This window comes from Gymnoscopelus braueri, assembly GCF_963280865.1.
Source record: "Gymnoscopelus braueri genome assembly, chromosome: 1".
Lineage (NCBI taxonomy): Eukaryota > Metazoa > Chordata > Actinopteri > Myctophiformes > Myctophidae > Gymnoscopelus > Gymnoscopelus braueri.
This window is the reverse complement of record NC_137603.1, coordinates 25,172,531-25,192,071: the sequence shown is the minus strand read 5'-3', so window position 1 is coordinate 25,192,071 and position 19,541 is coordinate 25,172,531. Positions and strand designations below refer to the sequence as shown.

At 42.8% G+C, this 19,541-nt stretch overlaps 1 protein-coding gene across 13 annotated transcripts in view; it reads right to left on the bottom strand.

Moving 5' to 3' along the window:
* Positions 1 to 2,961: 2,961 nt before the first annotated feature.
* The window catches only part of tjp1a (tight junction protein 1a), a 137,716-nt gene continuing 121,136 nt past the window's right edge, over positions 2,962 to 19,541 (bottom strand). For 5 of the 13 annotated variants that reach the window (XM_080435867.1, XM_080435875.1, XM_080435872.1 and 2 more), the window contains 14 exons: positions 18,762 to 18,844; positions 17,613 to 17,823; positions 16,112 to 16,212; positions 15,387 to 15,740; positions 14,111 to 14,377; positions 11,934 to 12,821; positions 11,589 to 11,671; positions 10,845 to 11,021; positions 9,225 to 9,334; positions 8,718 to 8,977; positions 8,119 to 8,273; positions 7,799 to 8,016; positions 7,534 to 7,677; positions 2,962 to 4,801 (listed from right to left, as the gene is read on the bottom strand). In XM_080435867.1, coding sequence (XP_080291993.1) covers positions 4,707 to 4,801; positions 7,534 to 7,677; positions 7,799 to 8,016; positions 8,119 to 8,273; positions 8,718 to 8,977; positions 9,225 to 9,334; positions 10,845 to 11,021; positions 11,589 to 11,671; positions 11,934 to 12,821; positions 14,111 to 14,377; positions 15,387 to 15,740; positions 16,112 to 16,212; positions 17,613 to 17,823; positions 18,762 to 18,844 — 3,146 coding nt within the window. In that variant the 3' untranslated portion in view covers positions 2,962 to 4,706. The remainder of the gene's footprint in view (positions 4,802 to 7,533; positions 7,678 to 7,798; positions 8,017 to 8,118; positions 8,274 to 8,717; positions 8,978 to 9,224; positions 9,335 to 10,844; positions 11,022 to 11,588; positions 11,672 to 11,933; positions 12,822 to 14,110; positions 14,378 to 15,386; positions 15,741 to 16,111; positions 16,213 to 17,612; positions 17,824 to 18,761; positions 18,845 to 19,541) is intronic. The other 8 variants (XM_080435876.1, XM_080435868.1, XM_080435869.1 and 5 more) reach the window with 3 other exon arrangements.

Genomic DNA, 19,541 nt, shown 5'->3' with positions numbered 1-19,541 from the left:
ACGTGGTTGCCCTTCCTATTAATAAGCTATCTTATAATTGAAGACACTGTCCGATGAGATTGTCCAGATGGAGGTTCTGATTGTCCAGGTGGAGGGTCTGATCGTCCCGTTGGAGGGTCTCCATCATCATCATCATCATCATCATCAGTTCAGGTTAAACAAACCACTTCAATCGGAGATGTAAATTGTGATCGCTGGGTCTTTCTTTCTTTCTTTCACGGCAATGGTGAGGAGAGAGAGAGAGAGAGAGAGAGAGAGAGAGAGAGGTGAGAGAAAGTGAACCAGGTGACAATTTTTTCCTCCTCTCTCAACAAATCTAAAAATAAAATAAAAAAAAGAAAAGAAGAGGCTACAATTCTAAGTCGAAAAGGAACAGATGTTGATTTTTTCGAGGAAGATCTTCATGGGAAAACAGCATTTCCTTCAAAACGCATCATTGTGCTGTCATCATCCAACGATGCACCATTGTTATGTTATGCTGCTGGTGGCTCTGCTCTGCAGGCTGGAGATGGATGATGGTCTCTCTCTGCTTGTGGGCTGATGCTGCGGGACGCGTGGTGGACAGGGTTGCCAAGTCCGCTTATTATAAGCTTATTTTTCTGTCAAGTTGCTTTGTAAAAACTGGTAGTTGCTGTTTTCTGGGCTTGTTTCGAAAGTTTTAATATTTTTTTTAACCAGTGGTTCTCAAATATTTTCATAAATGTTTTTGTGCCCAGGAAGCATTTGTGTAGAATGTTTCAAAAAATATTCCAAATGTTCCAGATTTTATTGCAAGTATTTTTGAAAATACCCATATATGTTTAAAGTGCTCATGTGGCTATAAGTTGCTTCTTTTTGCCTTGTTTTCCTAGACCTGGTTCCTTATTTCTCTCGCAAAATCTGGCATCACTGGTGGTGGTGGTGGGGAGGAGGAGGAGGAGGAGGAGGCGGCTTCTACATTATGCTTCTTAAGGTCCTTGCACACTGGTGCGTCTTTTCGTTGCGTTTTATTTTTTTTCATTGTTTTTTCAATTTTTTTCATTGTTGTAAAAAAAACGCAACGAAAAGACGCACCAGTGTGCAAGGACCTTTACTGCTTTAAAACATGGATGAGTAGAGTCCAAGCAAAACGTACAAATGGCTGAAATAAAACACAAATCCTCCAATATGGATTATTTATTATGTGAATGAATGTCCAAACTAAAGTGTACAAACTAACTGCGGTAGTAGAGAGAGAGAGCCCTACTCAGAGGGTTTTTCACAGACGCCAGCAAATCTCACAGCCAATACACATTGGTGTGTGTGTGTGTGTGTGTGTGTGTGTGTGTGTGTGCGCGTGCGTGCGTGCGTGTGTATGAGCGCGCGCGCACATACACACGCTGCTGTTGTTGTACGGTCTCTCCTCTCACTGCGTATTGAGTATCTGTGACACTCAGCGTTTTACTACGATGTCGCACAGAGCAATGAGGGAGTAGAGGTGGACGTGGACTGGCCAAACATTCTCCATAAATAATGCCCACTTTATACATGATTGATATATCTATTGAGAACGTCAAAAAGACACAGTGAGAGAGAGTAACCCAACGTGTAGACAAAGCCTAAGTACAAAACGATATCATGCGTCTAAAACTATGCTATTTGATTATTAAAGGCATTTTGCGCGGTTGTCAAAATGAATACCAAAACGCCCCAAAACACAGTCACCCCGGGGAAAATCCGGTGACCTCGGAACGGTATTCACCTGGTATTCCTTCCTGAACGTAACCCCAGTCAACTATGCCTAAACCTAACCTTATTCCTGAACGTAACCTCAGTAAAACGGTGTCAACCTAACCTTATTTCTAACCTTATCCTCAGCAAAACAAATGCGCCTACAAGAACGGCTGCGATCCACGAAAAAAAAGAATGGGGGTGAGCGTGTTTAGGGGCGAGTCTTCCGGTTACCGTCAAAATACATTAAGAATCTCATAATGGGATTGAACTATTATTAGTATTAATTAGTTGCACGTGTATCCTATTGTTGAGTATCGTCTAATATTATCCAATTATGTATGCACAATACATTGTTTACCGTGCATCATGGCATGGCGTTATAGTGTTAAAGTAAGTTTAATGGCATTATATTCTCAAAGAATATAATGCCATCTTCAAGTTCATTTGAGCAGAAAATGAATGACCTGATTGAAACGCCACCCGTTAAAACAAACTTTACTTATAAGGAATGATTTAGATAATTTAAACCAGTGGTTCTCAAAGTGTGTTCTGGGGACCCCCAAGGGTCCTTCAGGGGGTCCCCAGCCAAATTAATAGTTAGGTAACTAACTCTGAGTGTGTGCAAATGGAATAACACTGACTGATGATGATACTACAGTGAAGATTATTGGGGGTCCCCGAGATCAAAGTGGTATAAAATGGGGTGTATGCTAATGCATATCAAACTTGAGAATCCTTGAAAATAAAATGATTGGGTCCGTGGGCTAATATGTGTCAATTTGGGGGTCCTTCACGCGAAAAAGTTTGAGAACCTCTGATTGAAACTGTTTATTCCGTTTGTGGTGGTTTTCAACCCTTTCTCAAGGACCCCATTTGGAAAATCACTGGCGTTTCTGACCTTGATCCTTGCGCAGTTTTTGATTTTAGAGAGCTTTGTGCACCGCCTAGCGGCGAAAGCTGGGAACTGTGTGCTTAGTGCTGCAATGTCCAAGAATAGGAATTCTGCAGCAAACCCTCACCCTCTCGCAGCCCTGATAGAATAGATCTGTGGTTCTCAAGGTGAGGTCCAGGGACCTTCAGTGTTCCTTGAGGGGGTTCCAAATAGACCCTCCCACTCTGTAACTCTGAGTGCGTACAAATGGAACCAAATGGACCCTTACGGGTCCTTTTGGTTCTCAATAAACACAAACACAGCTCCCACTTCCAAGAAATATAATAGCATAGTACAAGTAACCAAAAAAAAGTAAAACATTTACTTTAGAGACCCTCTACTTTAAAAATGATTTTATTAATTAATACAGTGGTATTCTTTAAATTGTGTCGCAGAAGAGAAAAAAAAAGTCAGCCACACGTGAAGAGCTAATATTCAATTAAAGCAGTGTTATATCTAATAAAAATAAAATAGTACTGGTGTGCCATACATAATATATTGTCTATTAGTACAAAAATACATTTAAGGGCACACAATACAGCATCCAGTATCACAAATCAATGAGGGGGACACTTTCAGAGCACACCCTTGAAAAAGAGCATGTTTTAAACGCATTTAACCCAAGCACTTTGTTGTTCTGTAAATAACCATAAAAAGACCTTTTGTGACCATTATAGTGTGAATATATTGGTAGAAAAGGTGGATGCATTACTGTTAGGTTACAATTTCCAAGGCTCAAGGGTATAACCAGAATACAAAGATAATCATGTTCACTTTCCACTTTTTTAAAACATGTTTTCTCTAAGTTTTATACAAAATAACAAAGACATACAAAAAGTTCATTTACAAACAAAGAACCAAGGCAATATGCTAGCTTTATATACAGCCACTTCTGTTTTTTTTATTCCTTCTTTTTTTCGGAAGTCATATGCATAGCAGATAAAGAGAGCAAACTTTTGTTAACCTTTATCGACTGTTCTTGTGTGCTATACCCAAGTTCATTTATACAATGGCAGAAGAAAACAAACTTCATTTTCCATAATTTATCATAACTTATTTTTTCTTCTGGAAAAAAAGTGAATAATCTGTTGATAAGGCATCGCTGCTTATTTGTGTGTGTGTGAGTGCGAGAGAAAAAGTAAGAGAGACTTGAGGAAACAACTGAGCAGATTTGTGGACCTGAGTAAAGCACATGCATAGAGCTCCCTCGGGCTGGAAGAAGAGTTGTGGTAGTTGAGTTCTGGAATCAGTACTGGTGCAGATCAAAGTATTTCACCAACACTTGCGGTACTGAGTGTAACTTTTAATTCGTAAAAATGTGCTACTCAGGATATTCCTGTAAGATAAGAGAGGAAGAAAGGAGAGCACGATGGCAGGAAGAACCATTTAAGTCTCTGACCGAACCTTCTTTGAATCATGGAACTAACACCTTCCTAACACATCTCGCTGCAGATACAGTACTTACACACATTACCAACACCGGTTTGAATCACCTGCCATTCTCAACACAACCTATCCCACTTTATTCTCATACCTTCATTTAAGTTCCCTCACGGAAAAGTAACAAATTGTGACAGTATATCGTTATAGTCAGACACACGTTATAGCTGCAACACAATCGGTAATTGATGTGAACTGGTAATTTCCTTCATCCGATTCCTCCAAGTGAGATTTTAGTAAATCGACAATGATATATATACTACTATATATATACTGTATGCATATATTGTATAGTATAAATACAGCAACATGAATTGTTAAGTATGTCTACTTGAATGGTATGGCCTCAACACCCATTGATCTGCTATGTAAAACACACTCTTCAGTGGCATAGGGCATGCATTTCCATCAATGGTTAAAGAGTCTTTTGAGAGTTCTGTTTTACATCGACACTTCAGAACAGGGAAGAGTTTAAAAGCACAGCTTGGAACAATAAGCATCAGCAGTCATCATCAGCAGTCTTTTATGGGCAGAGTACACAGCACTGGCTGACTGGGGCTTCTTCATATTTCAGTATGTGGTGTGGCTCTGTCCTCCTCTTCATGGTTTGACATTCAGTAACATCACACCTGCTGACCGGTCCTTAGAAGTGGTCGATGAGCACGGACACACAGTTGGCTCCCACCAGGTAGTTGGGGTCACCAGGGAGAGACTTATTCTGCCAGCTCTTAGGGTCACCTGAGGTTGGACAGAGGAGGAGTGAGTAACACAAGTAGGCAGTGGATGCTCAACAAACGAAGAACACCAGCTGGATGCATTTTTTATACCCTCTTGTAATGAGAAAGCTACAGACACTGCATTTATACGGTTACAATAAGAGGATGTACTCCCACGACAGTTGGATTGGAGTGCTAAACCCAACAATACTCACATTTCCATGCATTCATCTGGCTCACATCACAGAATTTGCATTTATACTATGCTTATATACTTGTATTTTTTGCTATACATTTATACAATTTCAAATTCAATTCATAAGATTATTGTGCCCAATAAATGTATTCATCCTATATTAAAATCGCCTAGTGGGTGGACTTCCTGTTTATCTGTGTGCCTTCTTCTAGCACACCAGCAGTGCAATTGCTTCCACACTATACACAAATAATAATGCATGCCATGGGAAATCCATTAGACTACATTTCATGCTTGCAACCTTCACATTTACCGTACACTGTTATTTACTGTACACTGTGTATTTGTACATTTTTGCGCAATAGTGCTCCTATATAACTACATTATTGCGCAACACTTAACAGCGCTCATACGCGATATGCGTCACATTTTCCCACTTACACAGCGCATGCGTGGACACAAATAAGACCGCTGTTGCCTCAGAGATCTCCATATACTGTATGCCCATATCAGTCGGATCGGCGGTGCAACATAGGTGTGAGGGCCACGTAGCGGCCTGAACTCTAGATGGCTACATGCCAAAAAAGGCTTCATGACAACAATAAATATACTGCAAGTACTAAATTGCAAGAAGCTACAGTTCAGGATTAAGTTGACATCAGTCCCAAAATATTAATTATCACACTAAATGCCGATAATATTAATGAAGAGAGAAAGCGAGAGAAGAGTCAGGTCTCTTCCTCATGAACAGAATGTGAAGCGACAAGCTGTATTATTGCCAAGTCTACACATGCTGTCAGTGTCATATCATAACACATCTATCTTTAACTATGTCCTGCATGTTTTTAAACCCTATTAAGCTGAATGCTGTACTGTTAAGATTTTTCTGTCCTCGCCATGCCGACTATGTTTTTTATACACATAGGAAGGGAGGTGGTAAGATGTACACAGTAAAATCCTCAGTGTTAATTTAACAAATTAAAAGAGTTAAATGAACACAGGATTTTACAGTGTAAAGGAGAGCTAGAGGAAGAGGAGTGAGGGGAGAGGGGATGCGAGGAGAAAACTGGAAAGTGGCCTTGTTTGACAATAAGAGGATTAGGACAGCCTTGATAATCCTCCAACAATTCAACAGGACAGCAGAGTGGGCTATGTCTCTTTCATTCTTTCAAGTCTCATCCTTAAAATGAGGCTAATTAGCAGCTAATCCTGGCCACTGCCAGATGTACCACTGTTTTAGGAAGAGAGGAAGTTAACACAAGAGAAAGGAGAGAGGAAAGGTAGAATCCAACATCAATATAAGTTCAATGAGTTTTCCACGGTGAGCCTCCTCTATCCACTGAAAGGTGTGAATGGTTGTTACATTTGTATTTCTATAAAATTATAAGAACACACAGCACTGAAGTTATTGCCACTTCCAATCCATTTTGAATCAGCACTTCTTTATTATTTATTTAGAGTAGCCAATCATTTACCCCTTTTCTTTATCCCAATTTAGACCGTATGCCAGTCAATCCTACCCCCACATTTCTGTGTCTTGCCAACTACTGTACCCTACTGGCTCACCTGCCAGTGAGAAGCCCTCACCAGTAGGACTAGCACCTTTATCCTACTAATCCCGTTCAACACGCCCCACTGGCAGGTAGTGCCCCCTCCGAACACGGCCAATTGTGTTAGTGTGGTGTAGATGCTCAGCAAACCGAATGCACCACAGTGGATTCGAACCTCTGGACTGTAGTGGCGGACAGGTATTCATAGGTATTTTTTCCTCTTCCTATGCATTGATGTTCACTCCTGCGCACTTGTCCTACTATGTAGGTGTGCAAAAGGATTTCCTTTACCAAGTGTGCTTTCACCAGAAAGCACTGTTATTTCCCCTTTATTTTCGTGTCAGATAACGAAGGAAGGCCTGGTTTATGACACGTGTTCCCATGCCAGGAACATCTGCAAAGCTGTTCTTCAGGTCTGGGTGGCTATGTGAACAAAATCAATCGTAGTAGAAGAGCATGCAGTATGATTTCTAGAGAATGGAAGTCTAGAGCGTTGTAGGGCAGAGTTTGCAGAGGCATGCATGTTGAACAGAAACAGTGTAAAAGTGTGACTAGGTGACTGAGAAAAATAAAACCAAGAGGGAAATACCATCACAATTGAGCATGTAAAAGCCATGAAAAGCCATGAAGAGTGAGATCTTTGATCTGAATACCACATGAAATAAAACCAGTGCTCAATGAATGAATAGGTGGAGAGATTCGATACCACATGAAATAAACCAGTGCTCAATGGGTGAACAGATGAAGTGAGTCAATAAGTGAATAAATGAATGAATCAAAAATCATAATAAAACAGTGAAAAGACAGGGTTTCCCATTAGATTGATTTCCAGCCTTGGGGTGAAGTGATAAAAAAAAATTCAGGCACTACATTTATCAACAGCTAGGTGGAAGGAAATCAATACTATGGGAAACATCGTTTAAAAAAAAAAAAGGTGACCCACAGCCATCAATTTTATCACACAGCCATCCCAAAAGACCCCAATAGAACAGAAAGAGGACAGCGTACCCGACGAGGAGTCGGAGGATTTTAGAGCAAAAGACCAACCATCAGGGGTCATAGACGCACAGTGAGGTAAGCGCAGCTCCACAGGCTTCAGGAACTTCAGACCGTGGGGACCACACATCACCAGAGGGCTGAGCAGGGTCTCTCCTAGAGACACAAACACAGGATAGTGTCATTGTTGTGTAGACTCAAAGAAGGGTGTGCATGAATGTGCACACACGCACACAGAGAAATGCATGATGCTGCTGCTCCATCAAAGTTAGGCTACCTTTTTCTTTGTCGAGCGGCGGCAGGATGCTGTTGTCTCGGCAGACCTTGAAGTAGATCTCCTGCTCGACGCCCTCTGGGATCGCGCCCTGTGGGATAATGATGCTGACGCCCGTCTCGATAGAGCTCAGAACCCCGCCATTGCAGTTGAAGATCCCACGAGCGGTCGCCACCACCGTGTGGCCTTCGTCATCATCGTCGTCATCAAGGGCACTGGGGCTGACAGACAGACAGACAGGGGAGTTTATAGTGACATTCTGTACAGAATGGGATGTCGTCATATGGGTGACTGGTTGCAGATGCAGATGTGTTAGATGATACCTGACAGGGATGGCCTTGGGAACAGCATTAACGTTGTTGTGTTGGTATTTGGAACGGTGGTCCATAGTGCGGGTGAAGGTGTCCAGGCCACTGTCTGGGTCAGTGATCTGGGGCTGTGGAGAAATCTGTGGCTTCACTGGGCTGGGACTTGGGCCCTGTATTGTTCAAAACATGGGTATATATTAATGATTCGCATGCTGATCACGAGAGAGATTATTTCCCTCTTGGTTTATGCTGTTTATGCTGCCTCGACAAAACTGTAAAGATTGTTGGTATGAAAGAACACAAGCGCTATGCTCTGTGGTTTTCTATTATTTGTACCTGCAATGGCGGTATTATTCAGATGTGACGTTTCGTTGTATCGTCATCAGCACAATACACACAGAAAAGCGCAACCAGAGAAGAATGCAAAGTAATATCTACTGCAGCAGCTTTTTGCTTCATGGAGTGTATTACCAGACATCGCTCTGAGAGCTCAAGGCTGTGTTCGGACATCTTTTGCACTCAAGCATGTCCAAAACCTCCCAAAAGGTTTTCAAAATTACATTCTAGCAGTGTAATAAAGAGGGCAGATGAAGATTCAATATTCTGCTGCGTACCTTAGGAGCCAGTTCCGGCTTGTCGTTAGGCAACAGGTTGTGGTTGAACTTGGGGCTGTCAAACTTGCGTTCGAACGGCCTGGCAGAGCTGGTGTAGGGCTTGGGGACGTAGCGGTTGTAGAGAGAAGCAGGTGGAGCTCCGTTGCCTGTGGATGGTTTGGGAGGATGATCGCTGGTGCCGTTAACCGGAGATTTCTCAGGGAAACTCTTGTGAGGCAGGAAATTGCTCTGGACAGTGTCTTCTCGGCCTGGAGGCTTAGCTTTGGGAGAAATACAAGGATCACGCTGTGTACGTGTGTGTGTGTGTATGTAGTATGCACATGTTAAGCACGTACACATGAATGTTGATAAGCCCAGTTGGAAAACAATTGATTACCTCTCAGCATATGTTAACAAGTATATTTTAAGTCAGTCTTCTGCTCATTATAATGTTTTATAGACAATAAAATATATAGAAAATTAAATGTCATTGATTGATTGATTTTAATGCAAAGGAACTAGTTGTACCTTCAGCTGAGGTGGGTTTGGGCAGTATTGCTGGAGGAAGAGCAGGGGTCACCTGGGGAACAGGTTCGTATCGCTTCTCCACTGGACTTATTTTCTCCACTGACTCCGCCCTGCAGCACATGACACCAACATGAGACAACATAATTATTATACATTCTATTTGACACTGTATAGACTGGAGATGAAAAAATTATAAAACAAGCAAGTTTAAGTGACAAGTTTAAACACATTAAAGGGATATTTCACTTTCAAAAAAACTTTTGGTGATTTTATCATCTACTCAAGCCTTTGTGAGCTCCCTAGACAGTTTTTAAGTTGCTCGATTCAGTATTTAGATATTTGATATTCATTTAACACATTGGGTGCCAGAGGTTTATTAAAATATTATACGTTGAGTGCCAGCATTTCTTCCATCCACTTGCGTTATACATTTCGTGCTGTGAGAAGCCCCGACGCGGAAATGCATGTAAACAAAGCGTGCGTGCGAGACGGCGGAGGGTCCCGACTAACGCCTGGAACAATAATATTTCCAACGCGACCCTCCATTGCAGCGTGATCGCCGATCGAAAACGGCTCGTTTCCTCCACATTAAAAAGAAATGGAGATATTAAGCTTTTAATCAAGGAGATAACATTGAAAACGCCGACCGGAAGGATTTTTGACATGGAGCCACATCCAGCCTCTTCTTCTCAGAAACTGCTTGGGTGATGTCAAAGTTTCGTTTTAGCGCCCCACGTGGCCCACATGTATAAAAATAGAATTGGGTCAAAAACGGTCCGGACCGTTTTCGGCACTTCTCGTTTGGACCCTCAAAAACGGTCCGGACCGTTTTTGGCATTCAATGTGTTAATCAGACACGCCCCCTTCCTATACAAACCCATTTTAACTTCAAACTCCATTTTAACCATGTTAGATTCATCAAAAACATCCGTCCTTGGTTCTGGTGACTCACCCAGCCCTCCTAATGTGTGAGGGGGCCGTGTTTTTCCGAGATTTGTTTTTATTTATTTTATTTTATTTTTTAATTCTATTTTATTTTTTTCATTTTCCAAAAAATAAATGAAAAAAGTAATTGAAAAAACACGGCCCCCTCGCGTATTAGTGGGGCGGTATGAGTCACCAGAACCAAGGACGGGTGTTTTTGATGAATCTAACGGAGTTTGAAGTTACAATGGGTTTGTATAGGAAGGGGGCGTATATCTAAATATTGAATCAAGCAACTTAAAAACTGTCTGTGGGGCTCACAAAAGCCTGAGTAGACGATAAAATCACCCAAAGTTTTTTTGAAAGTGAAATATCCCTTTAAGTCATTTGTATAAACCTCCCCCCCCCCCCTCACCATAATCAATGCATTTACATGGTCCAGGGAAATGGATTACGTAATAGATTTATGCAAGTAAAAAAAAACTTAAGGGATAAAGTGTGATGGAAATGCATTTGCCAATTCAACTTTTTAAATGTGGTACTGCTGTAGGTAGTAAATGTACATTTTAAACAAAATCTGATCACAGAGGCATGTAATTATTCACTTGCAATTAATTTTAAAGTTGTATTAGAAACACAGCTAATGAGGCTAAACAGAGTGAACATGTAAATGAAAGGTTGGTGCCAACGTGTCACCTGGGGTAATTGTGTCCAGACTGGGCTTGTGGTTTAGTGGGGCCGGCCTGGAGCCTGTCAAAGTAAGACAGCTGCTTCCTGTAGTACTCCTCATCTTCATCAGGGTTATAATGGTTGGGACGAACAATGTCATCCTCTGCCACCTTGGACTGTGGTTTCTGAGGCTCCGGGGCTCTGCTATGGCCAAGGAGATATGATAGCGGAGGAGGGTATGAGATGGTAAACAGAGTGTAGATGTGGTGAGAATAGCGCAGCAGAAATGAAAACTCATGCATTTAGGATTACAGACATATCCGTTACAAACAAATCATTTGGGCCTCAGCATACTGGCTTAACTCTCTCAGTGCCAATGAAATAAAAAAATGTGTTCTCTGAGTCTAAACTGCCAGCATTTTTTTTTTTTCAAAGTAAAAAAAAAGTGCTTAGGAAGCGAGATACAGCCTTTTTCAGTTTGAAGTTAAACAAAGAGTGCAGCTGCAAATCTTCAGATAATAATATCTTGGGTTCTGAACATTAAAAAAAAAATATATATATATATATTTTTTTTTATTTTTATTTTTTTACTCTGGATTTTTCGTTCTGGCACTGAGGGCATTCAGAAAAAACTCAGGATAACTCGGGGCTTGGCACTGCGAGAGTTAATATCAAACATTTGAGTTTCTACAGTAGGATAAGAGTACCATTCTGAGACACCAGGGGGAGCTGGCAGAACAGAAGTAACAGCAAGCAGAGTTGGTGGCTTACCTGAAGGCCTTCTCCTGGTCCAGGTTACTTAGTGAGTTCGCTTTGGGGATTCCTCCACCTGGCTTTACAGGCAAATCTGCAGCCTACAACAGAAATGGCAATCAACATGGTCAGTAAGACAAGCCCCGACAAAACACACATTGCACCTTACTGGTTATCTTGTTATAAGGCATTATCATTTGTACCACAGTCTACTGTGGTACAAAGTGTTCTTTTATCAATTTGTAACTCTGATTGTTACAGGTTTATTTGGTTACATTTGTACACTCTCAGTGGTGGTGTTAAATTAACACTCAGGATTGTACTGTGGTCGCATTTAGCTCTGTGTGATGCCAAGCAGCGTACCCTGATCCCAGATGCATCGCCAGCGCCTCGGTCCACGGACACGGAGCGTTTGTTCTCAAACATCTTAACCCGGTTGAGGACCGACTGGTGTTTCATTGCCGGGTCAACCTCCGGCTGCTGCTGCTGCTGCTGCTCCTCCTCCTCCTCCTCGGTGGGTTGTGATGGGAGGGGGTTGGGAGCCGCAGTGAACACAGCGTCTACAGGAGAAGGCGAGGGAGCCTCGGCTTTGGGAGGTGGCGTGGGACTGGGCTCTGGGTTTACAGGAGCCGGGTCATACTGCTGGGGTTTGTAACCTCTGTGCTGTTGCTGTTGCTGCTGCGGTGGCGGGGGTCCCTGGCTGTAGATGGGCCGCTGGCTTGCGGGGTCCGGGGAGCGGGCTGGAGGGTAGGCCGCCGGATGCGGCTCCTGGTCATAGCGCGGTCGCAGGTCGTACCCCGGACCCGGAGGCGGGGGCTCGTCGTAACGTATGGGCGCCGTACCCGCCGGTTTGCCGTAGCGAGGCCGCCCGTCGAAAGCCTGCTGAGGCGGGGGTTCGTCGTAGCGCTGAGGAGGGCTGTACTGGCGTTCCGGAGCATCCCCGTAGGGCAGGCGAGGGTCATAACCCTGGGGGGAAGCGGCAGGGGGAGGCTGATTGTAGGGGTTCCACTGCTGCTGGTCGTAGTGAGGCACGCTGTTCTCGTAGGGCAGGTGAGAGTCATAGGCGCGGTACTTTGGTTCCAGGTAACCACCTCCGCTGCTGTTGACGTCATAGCGACTGGGCGGGTGGTCGTAATCTCTGTATGGCTGCTGGTCTGGGTGGTATGCCTGCTGGGGGTCGTACGTACCAGGCTTTATGCCATGGCCGGTTCTCCCTGGGTTTTCTATGATGTATGGATCCTTCTGGAACATCTAACGAAAACACACCCAAAAACAAGACAAACGAAACGAAAAAAAGAAAAATAGTCAATAACCGGGTTGTATGCACCAACATACTGTACAAACATTTAATGAAAAAGAGGAAATGTAAAAATGCAGGTAAAGGAGGACACACGGAGAATATTAAAAACACGTCTGTGAAATTAATTTCAGAAAAGGAAAGGAGAGAATGAGGGAAAGACCTGAAATAGAGAAACTGAGAGGGTGGGGTTACTGGTCAGATAGATTATAGTTGAGATAAAGTTATCACAGCCAATAAACACAGAAACGTAGAAACACATCACCACACAAAATCTCAACTTTAACAGTAAAATTAAAAATTATTTAAGTTGATAATAGAAAAAAAAAAGGAAAACAATTAAACAATGGGTTCCATTTTTTCTTGCAGTTCACACAATTGCATAGAAAACCACACTGTTTGAATACAAACAGAAGGTATAAAAACAGGGGGCTAACCCATAATGTTAAAGTTTTAATTCACATTAATATTTGTGACTTATTTTTGGATACTACAGAAGCATGTTCAATTGGGGAGAGAAAATGTCACCCACTGTCTTGGTGCTTTCATAAGCTAAATAAAAAATAACATAAAACCCTTTTCAACTTTACAAGCGCATATCTGCAGTACACAGTAACCCATTCTGAAAATCCTGATATTTGAGAAGTACCCATTAAGAATTCAAGTTTTGGAATATTTCCGCTAAAACTGTACTTGGCAACATGGCTACGTTTCAAATGCAGGGATAAACAGATTAAAATGACTGAAAATGAATGAACTGTAAAAATAAATAAAATTGTCCATTCTCTTTGCATTAACCAAAATGTCAAAAACCAATCTAATTCTACCGGTTAAAAGAAGACAAAGTCAAACATGTTGCAGCCATGCAAAGAAAGGTAAGCAACAGTGAGAGAGAGCCTCAGGATCTTCCCTGCTCTTCTCTATGCAGGACAGCCATCCTCTCCTCCATGCCCACTGTTGTTTACCAGCGCTCACTCACGCTCTGGCACGTGCACCCAACCCACCCACACTCACTCCAACACACACACCAGTCTCTTTGGGGCAACGTAGCCAGTAGACATGCACGGCGGAAGGAAAAAGAGAAAAGCGCGGCAGCAGAAGGTAGGCAGGTAGGTAGGTACACAGGCAGCAGCAGTAGCAGCACAGGCGGCATGACAAGAGGCCAGCCAGGCCAGAGCCACACCGAGCCAAGCTGAAACCAGGGCCATGGAGAGCCTCCGAGGTTGACGGTCAGGATGGATACCTTTGGTTCTGAACTGGGCAGTCCGGACTGGAGAGGTTCTGGCGTCACGCTCTGAGGGGCTAGCTCAGGGGTGGGCCTCCTAAGAGAGCCAGCCTCGGGGCTGGGGCTGGGACTGGGGCTGGGCTGGCTGTGGGGAGCTGCAGGAGGAGACTCATCGGGGCTGAAACCCCCTACAGTGTTTACAGTGATGTCGACAGCAGGGGGCAATGTCTCAGCCAGGGGCTCAGGCTGCTGAGGGATGCTAGGGATGTCAGCGGCCTCTGTTTTCTGTGAAGTGGTTCAGAAATGTTTAATAACATGTGCGGACACGCTACGGCGCTCTCTAGTCATAACTACGTTGACAGCCCCCTCTGCCAAACCTTCTGTTCTTCTTTTCTGCCTACAGGTAACACGGCCAATCACCCGCCTCCATACTCCATACTAGTGACTTTTGGACCAACCAGTGGCATGTGAGGGTTAGGAATTAGTAGGAGGACAACGTTTTCATTATTAATGTAGAGTGACTTCATTTTAATTCTAGGGTTACAGTGATTTTCTAGTTTTTTTTTGTGTTTTTTTAAAGTTCATTGACATCATCAGGACAATTTTAGCTTTGGATATCACGACGGCCAATCGAGCCTCGATAAATACTTTACTCAATACATGTTACAGCAATACTGGATTAACTATTATTTTCCAGGCATGCACATAATACTTTCTTGGTGTCACATCATCAGTCCTGACCGCAGGTAAATCAGCAGTAACTAGGAAGTGCACAGAGGTGATTATTTGATACAGACACATAAGACAAAACATATAGGTTTCTTCTCCCAGTGAGAACAGCAGCAACAACAGGACCCAACAGTCACGCTAATAAGACAGCTTGTGGTAATACGGAGTACAATAGTAACAGTCAGGCTTATTATTAGGTTCTTCAGTTCAAACATAATTAAAAAAAACACACAAAATACATACACACGCACGCACACACAAACATCAACCAGCAGCTAAGATAGAGGTAATAAATAGATAAATAAATAAATTCATATATAATCATATACGTATATATATAATATATAATCTTGTATACTTTTGATAAATACTTGGCCACAGAGGTTTTCACTTCCCAATGCACTTGTAGCAGTAGACATACAGATAGATAGACAGACGGATATAGGATAAGAATTGTTTATAAAAAGGCATTTTCTTTTTTTCAATAGCGCTTCCAGAACACCCTCCTAACGCACACCACGGCCTCCAGACAACAGGGGAGACGCACGGTTCTCAGAAACGCTACCTGCTGGGGCGCCGGGGCCTTGAAGCCGGCCGGGTCGATGCGGTTCATTGGGTCCGGCTGCGGTCCGGTGCGCTGGTAACCGGCGTAGCCTGGGGGCTCCTGGATGACGGGCGGGTCCTCACGGACGGGCTCCGAGGAGCGGGTGAGGGCGGGCTCCGAGGGTGGGCCCGCGTCGTCGTTGAGCGTCTCGTCCAGCTCCTGGTCAGTGTAGGCGCCACCCTCCGTGTCCGTGTCCTCATAGTCAGAGGTGTGGCGGCTGTCCGTGCTGTACATGGAGTACTCGCTGCCCGGCGCCGAAAGGTAGGACAGGCGGTCGTCGTGGATGTCCAGGTCGTCTTCCGGAGCGCCGTCGGCCTGGATGGAGGTGGAGAGGGAGGCAGAGAGAGAGATTAAACAAGGGTGTAGGCTTGCAAGTATCGATTCTCTTCTTAGCGATTATTCTACCGATTACATACACACACATATATATTTAATATCTCAACGAATTCTTTATAATTGACTAAATCAATTAGTCTGATGAACCACTTAAGCCCTATTTTATACTTTGTTGTACAATAGCGACAATATTTTTGTAATTTTATCAAAATCGATGATTATTCTATAATCTATTAAATCAATTTGTTTGATCAACTTTTGCGTCACTACAAGGGGGTGTATATATTCTGAATTCAGAATCACATTCTAACACATTGCCTGTCTATGTATTGAGGATATGAGTGTGTTACCTTGCCCTCTGAAACCCACACCAGCTGGTTCTGCTGCTGTTGGATGTTCTCCTTCAGCGCTCCGTACCAACCATCATTCATGTTGTTCATGTTAATGGTGGCTGAACAACACAGAGAAGAAAAAATACATCTCTCCCATTAATAATGAATATCAGCTATTGTAAAACTACAAACTGTTCAACACTGATAAGGATGGGAATTACTGGTAACTGGTGCCGTTAGAAATGTCAAAATCAGTTGCTTTTGAGTACAAAACAATACATTAATTTCTGTCCTAGATGAAACTTAGACTTTCAGATGTCAAGGACCCAGCCAAGGAACTTCTTAAATATCAATCATTAAGGTGGCTCATCTATACATGACATTGTTTGGTGAAACAAGAAAATGAGGGTCTAATTTATACTGTACTTGGTGTCCGCATATAATTATTGATATGCAGCATAATACTCCCCACTCCTATAATTAAATAACTTGAATGAAGAGTGAATGACTTTAACAGAAAAGACAAGGTAAACCTACAGTAGTTTACAGAGGGGGCAGTGAAGTTAAAAGTAGTCAAACATAATGACTAGTGTCTGACAATTAAAAGGCCCAATCCAGGATAAAAAAAAACTAAATTAGGCTAATATTCACATACATTCCGAGTATGCAAGTTTGATTTGTAAAACATATATACAATGTTAATTTCAAATTTTGGTGGAGAGGCTACCCCTTTGTTTATGATTGCATCACTGACTGGGCCTTTAAAACATATACAGAGTTGGCGTATGCTTGTGTTAACACACACACAGTTTTTTTCAGTGTGACTGAGTGACCACACAATTACACTTAAGTAATACGTTTGCGCTCCGCAATGACAACAAAAACACTACTTAACAGATTAGCGCAGGGAGCCAACACATACAAATAACAGAGTAGAGGGCTCACACCATTATAATTAGGATGGTTATACTGGGGAAAGGGACAGCAGTAGACAAGTATAGAGAATACGCATAAAACACACGTCAATTATCAAGTGTTAACAAGAAACAGCGGTTAAAGATGATACAGACACTGTTGCTCTAACGGGATTAGAGGAGAGGTGTTTGGACTGGAAGAAGAGAGCTGGTATATCCTGGCTAGAGTGGGTGAGTGCATGGCATGGATGCTCCCCAGGGCCTTTCTCTAATGTCTAGACGGTTACAGACGCTATTAAAAAGCAGTGTCATGACACTGCACATCCCTCATTGGAACAGGGTAAGCTGGGAAATCTAAATATGGGAATGTGTGTGTGTGTGTGTGTGTGTTGAGTGCTGCAGTAGAAGGACGGGAACAGTCTGACAGGGTTTGACAGAACAGGGCCACGGCATGACAAGGGTACTCTACGACACAGCGTCTAAGGTTACACCACTCAGCTGTCAACTGTCTGATGCCTCCCACTTTGACCCCTGCTACATCTCTCCCTGAATCTCCACTTCTCTTTTCCCACGTCCATTCTACAGATTCCTCCCCCTACACTCACTGGTGAAGAGGTGGTGGTTGTTCTTCCGCAATTTGAGGGCTCGGTCGTAGAGCTTCCTGGCACTTTTCCTGGACTCAGGGCAGAGGCGGGTCCTCATGGTCTTGACACCCTGCTTGGTGTCTGGGTTGAGGAACACCACAATGGGATACCATTGAGCGTAATTCAGACGGTCCACAGCGTTAGGGGTGATGTCCAGCACAGCATGTTTGTCCTGTCAGACGCACACACAACAAAAGGGAAAACAACAACAAAAACATGTTGAAATGCATGTACAGAAATATAGGTTATCTGAGTCTTTCGTCAAATAGAAAACAAATGTATAAATAAAAGAGCAGGGCACTTTGACCTACAACAGTGGTTCTCAAAGTGGGGTCCGAGGACCCCCATGGGTCCTTGATGGGGTTTCAGGGTGTGCCCAGCAAAATTAGCTAATATAGCATAAAAATATGTTTAACAACCTTCATACATGATTGGCTATTTAAAAAAAATCTTGAAAATGTATTTTGGAAACATTTCAACACCACAAAATATTTTCAGATGGGGGGTCAAACATGTACAATTTGGGGGTCCGACGTTCAGATCAGATCCATACCGCTGCTACTTTTAATGACTACTGTGCACCAGGGGGCAGCAATGAGCTGCAAAAAACACACTGAACTCCCTGCCATCTCTTCATGTGCCTACTGCCTAACCCAGCGGTTTCCTAAATGATGTGCCGAGGCACACAGAGTCGAGTCTAGGTGTGTCTTGGGACTTTTTGACAGTATTACTGCAGTGTATACAACTACACATAGATTTTAAATTATCTTTAAAAAATGTTTACTACTATCTTTTAATCATTTACTATTATCAGTACTTTGTGCGCACTCATTTTGAGAAAAAATCTTTCTATAACCACTTTCAACCCGGCATCCATATTTTGTACATACAATAATAATTCAAATGTATTTTCAAAAATAGAAAATATTGCAGATCTACAAGCACACAAGCGAGCTTCAGATTTTGACTTGCCCATTGGTGTGCCTTGGGCCAACAAAAAAAAGTTTGAGAACCACTGGCCTAGCCCAAGTGTCATAAAATGTGTCAGAAGTGAAGATTGTCTCTCTCCAGTGTGTGTGTGTGTGTGTGTGTGTGTCTGTCTCCACTCACGCGGTCAATGATCTGTTTAATGGTGTGCAGTCGGATTATGCCAGAGCTCTTCGTGTCGGTTCCAGCATCCCTGGGTTCACTCTCTGTAGGAGGAGACCAACCAAACAGTTATAGGGTCGCGTCAACGGCATGGACAGGCTGCACAACACAGTCTGTGCCACAATTAGACATCATATTAGTGTGCAGTTGTCAACTCCCGTTCACAGATTTATCGGTAGATTATTACCATCTATGCATGGGAGTGGACAAACGTACGTTTATGGAAAGCCTGTAGATAATGAAGATAAAAATGGAGACCTCTGCTTCAGTTCATGCAATAGCGTTCAAGTCATTTTTGGGGGGGTTTAGGGGAAAAAAAGAAGTATATAATGAATGTGCACGTGCAATTAAATATAGCACATATGGGTTTAACTGCAGCGCAGGAAATGTGTTACATGTGAAGCTTTGACATGATGTATAACACACATTCAAGAGCGGGAAGGTCATTCCAGATTAACGTCCATTGTAAACCTCAGCGCCTTGGACAAGGTTGTGTAGAAGATTATATGACTGAGACGAAGGTACTCTCTGGGGGTCATCTAACTAACAATAATCTAAACAGGATATTACTGTATCTACTAAGGAAAATCCTGGGTTAAATTAACACTGAGGACTTAATTGTGTAAACTAAACTGCCACAAACCCATCATATGGGCAGGCTTTAACCTCTTCATTTCTAACATACATGTAAAAATATTGCGGTCAACATAACTATAAAAACAGTCCAAACAAATATGCATT